The following is a 3,704-nucleotide window of genomic DNA, read 5'->3' on the forward strand; positions in this document are numbered from 1 at the left end:
TTAAATATTAATTTGTGAAAATTGCACGTCTTTCCAACAACGCCTTGGTGGCGCGTCTATAAAGAAAATTATTCTTTTTAGATTCCTATTTCTTACTTATGTATATAGAAACGTGTTCTGTTATTACTACTAATGCCAGAAAATTACGTTTAAAGTAAAACACCATTTCTGTCCAATTTGCTTCAATATAAAATTACGCATAAATATTTTAGATTTTTGACAGAATTTTTTTTGCTTACTCATTACGGTGCGGTCTTGTTGTGAAACAAAGAGGTCAAGTTCAAGAAAAATTAAACGAAGGATAAAAAATATGTAAACTAGTATCAAGTTGCACAATCGTTTAATTTTTATTTAGAAAATTTTCACAATGTTATGACGGATAAAAAGTACTACTATCTAAGGTTAAACCTGACTCCGGATATGTTACAGCTGATAACGCAGTACAAAATACGAAGGTTAAATTACCAAAACCTTAAAAGGAAATGAGATATACCATGTGTTTTACTCCAGCATTTTTTATTTTTATGTTCCTTAAAATGCTACCTTACTTTTTTCGGAATGGTATGTTTTACCCAGTAAGAAAGTAATATTGTTATAAGTTATATGAACAGTTTGTAACTTAATTCCATCGCTACCTGCTCGAGTTAATAATATTTCCATGGTCTTCTGCAATCATATCTGACGCTTTTTCGGCAATCATGAAAACTGTACCAAATTGATGTCCAGTAACGCTAGTTGGCATCACACTGGCATCGACTACCCTCAAGTTACTAATACCGTGGACCTGAAGTCTGTTATTTACAACGGAATCATTTGGATTTGTGCCCATTTTGCAAGATCTAATGGGATGAAGTGCATGATCCGACATGGAAGTACGTAAATAGCATTTCCAGTAACGTTTGCTTCTGAACGGGAAAACTTTACATGCAGTATCGTCCTTGATCGTGGCATTAAACTTCTTCATGGGTTCCGATTCTGCAACGTCAGCCATGAAGTTTAGAGCTTCTATAATGGACTCTTCATCGTCAGGTTCGCCCAGAAGATTCGTGTTTATTACAGGAAACTGCAGTGGGTCGTTCGATGCCAACGTCAAGTTTCCAACAGATTTTGGTTTTAGGAGGGCGGTACGAATTCCGAAACTTTTTAAACCGGTTTTCCCAAAATTTACTGAATTGTTGTATACTGTGAAACCTTCGCCGTCAAGTAGCATGATCTCAACAGGACTGTTTCTACTGTTTTTGTAAAAAGCGACCACAGTTCGTTGTGAAACGCTCATGGGACCATGACCTTGTAAATATTGTGCAATCACAGCTTTTAGATCTGCTTCTTCAAATCGGTCAGTGGTTATGTACATACTAATACCAGGACGGTCTTGGAATTCCCTTCCAACCGGAAGATCTTTTACCAAAGTAATATTGTGTTTCAATAATTCATTCGCTGGCCCAACTCCTGACAGCATAAGTATTTGAGGAGATCCTACCGATCCTGCTGACAGTATAACCTCTTTGGTTGCTTTTGCAATGTACCTGTTGTTGTCATGTATGAATTCAATTCCGTAGGCTGTTGCGTTTCTAATTAATACTTTCGTAACTAGCGAATTGTCTTGTATTTGTAAATTTTCTTTATTAATAACGTCTGATATAAAGCATTTGAAGGCATCGTTTCTTTTACCATTGTGTGTTGCTAGCTGCGAACGTCCGTAACCGTAAACTTTTTGACCATTATAATCGGTTTTGGTGATTCCAAAAGTTCCCAACGCTGCTATGAAAGCCTCTTCGAACTCTGATGAGTTTCGATAATTCTCTACCGCAAACGGACCGTTGAACCCGTGATAATCAGGATCAATGTCTTTAAGTATGGATGCATTTTCGTAACGCTTGAAATAGGGAAACACGTCGTCAAACGACCAACCGTCTAGTCCTAGTTTTTCCCAGTAATCATAATCGGATGGAATTCCACGAGCGTGTACAACGGTGTGAATTAATGTTGTACCACCCAGGCCTTTGCCCCTAGGATATGTACATATACTTCCGATGCTATCTGAAAATGGAAATAGAGAATTTGTGTAATCAAGTGTTTAATGATTTGTGCGTAACAGTTACCTTCGCAAACTTTTTGTGGAGTTGTCTTGAAACCCCAGCTATATTCAGAAGTTAACAGGTGATTAAATGCTGCCGGTATGTCAACAAAATCGTCACTTGTACCACCCCCTTCTATTAGCAAAACTTTCCAATCATGGGCTTCTGACAGACGTCTTGCTAAAAGTGACCCTCCAGCTCCAGCTCCTACCACGATAAAGTCAAAGACTCCAAAGTCTGCAAGAAATGTACTTAAGAATTTCTTTTCTCAATATAACTTGCTTCTTACCTTTAGGAGCTGTGTATTTCTCACTAACATCGAAACCTTTGTAATAATCGGGCGGTTGGTATTTTTGGGCATTAAGCACTCTTTGTGTTATTAAATTGGCATAATATTCAGTTTGTTGGCTCGACTGACTTGAGAAGCAGCAAGTTAACGAAATAACAATGAGACCGATAACGTTAATAACGCTCATCACTGTTCCCGTTTTGTAAGATAGCATCTAACTACATAACATAACAGTCTGGCGTTCCGTTAAATCAGGAATTTATAAAAGAAGTGACATCCACAATTCGATAACCTAAGGTCACGGCCAAGCCACACAACATCCAGTACATGAGTGTGCACTTTTAATTTGTTAATAAAAGGTCGTTGTCGTTACAAAATTTTGGAATATGTTACAAGAGATATACAAATTCGTACAGTTTACGTAATTAATGTTGAATGTTATAACTGTTCGCCGTCACATAATAGGTTATTTTATTACAGTTGCTATCTTTCTATGATAAGCAATCACGTGTATGATATTAAATACCTTTGGGATATTTCTAAATGTTGTCATATATATTGTGTGTGCAATTTTTCCTAAGTTTTGAGTAATAATTGACAAATATGGAAAAGGTTTGAAAAATAGTTTAATATCCCCTATTATATTGAACTGCTTCATACCCTGCCTGTAGAAGTGTTCCTCCAATATCTATTTGCTAATTTTACTAGTAAATCACCTATGCATTTTTTTGGAAAGAGCTCTACAAAACGATGTCCTGATTAAATTTAAAATATGTTTATTATAATTCGTGTTTAACTTTGAAAAGCTTCTTTCGTGTGAAGCCCCAAAACCTAACTAGCTAAGAAAAATTTTGACACATTACCAGACTTGAAATAGACTCAGAATAAGTTCGTTTTACAATGAATCTCAAAAGCTTCATGGTAATCCACTAGGAAGCAGTCGTAAAATATTCAAATAGTACTTATTCTCTCCAGAAAATCTATCTGAGATTAGTGTCAGATAATAGAATAATGTCGCGAAGTTTTGACGGAAACAGAATTTCTGGCTGTGAGGGTGCCATCTATTGCTCCAATCAATGGTTCAAGATATTGTAACATTGATCTACACAGTCCCTCTGATAATGTTTGTCCAGAGCCTCCGAACTCTTCTCATACGTTTTCGAAATCTCCTTCATCCTCTTCTTTCACTTGAAATAATCACATTTTTACCCTTTTTAGTTTATCATCCCTTGGTGCTTAGCAACTTGGAGGTTGAGGGGGGTCACAACTTCCGTCTTTAGTCTGCTATTGTTTACTTCTCTTTTGAAAGGTAAAAACTTTAAACTTTTTGGTATTTT

At 36.3% G+C, this 3,704-nt stretch overlaps 1 protein-coding gene across 1 annotated transcript; it reads right to left on the reverse strand.

The window, feature by feature from the left end:
* Nucleotides 1-323: 323 nt before the first annotated feature.
* LOC108735944 (L-sorbose 1-dehydrogenase-like) lies at nt 324-2,614 on the reverse strand. Its single transcript, XM_018468187.2, has 3 exons — nt 2,368-2,614; nt 2,103-2,315; nt 324-2,040 (listed from the first exon to the last, which is right to left on the reverse strand). Exons 1-3 carry the CDS (start codon nt 2,579-2,581, stop codon nt 632-634), a joined length of 1,836 nt encoding a protein of 611 aa, XP_018323689.1. The 5' UTR covers nt 2,582-2,614; the 3' UTR covers nt 324-631.
* Between the last annotated feature and the right edge of the window lie 1,090 nt (nt 2,615-3,704).

The sequence above is a fragment of the Agrilus planipennis genome, unplaced genomic scaffold (assembly GCF_000699045.2).
Source record: "Agrilus planipennis isolate EAB-ADULT unplaced genomic scaffold, Apla_2.0 scaffold8, whole genome shotgun sequence".
Lineage (NCBI taxonomy): Eukaryota > Metazoa > Arthropoda > Insecta > Coleoptera > Buprestidae > Agrilus > Agrilus planipennis.

What these genes read in the sequence shown, in the direction of transcription:
- LOC108735944 (XM_018468187.2), bottom strand. Translation starts at nt 2,581, where the DNA reads ATGCTATCTTACAAAACGGGAACAGTGATGAGCGTTATTAACGTTATC. An exon ending in GAAATACACAGCTCCTAAAG is followed by an intron (nt 2,316 to 2,367) that starts GTAAGAAGCAAG and finishes CATTTCTTGCAG; the next exon opens with ACTTTGGAGTCTTTGACTTT. An exon ending in TCCACAAAAAGTTTGCGAAG is followed by an intron (nt 2,041 to 2,102) that starts GTAACTGTTACG and finishes TTCCATTTTCAG; the next exon opens with ATAGCATCGGAAGTATATGT.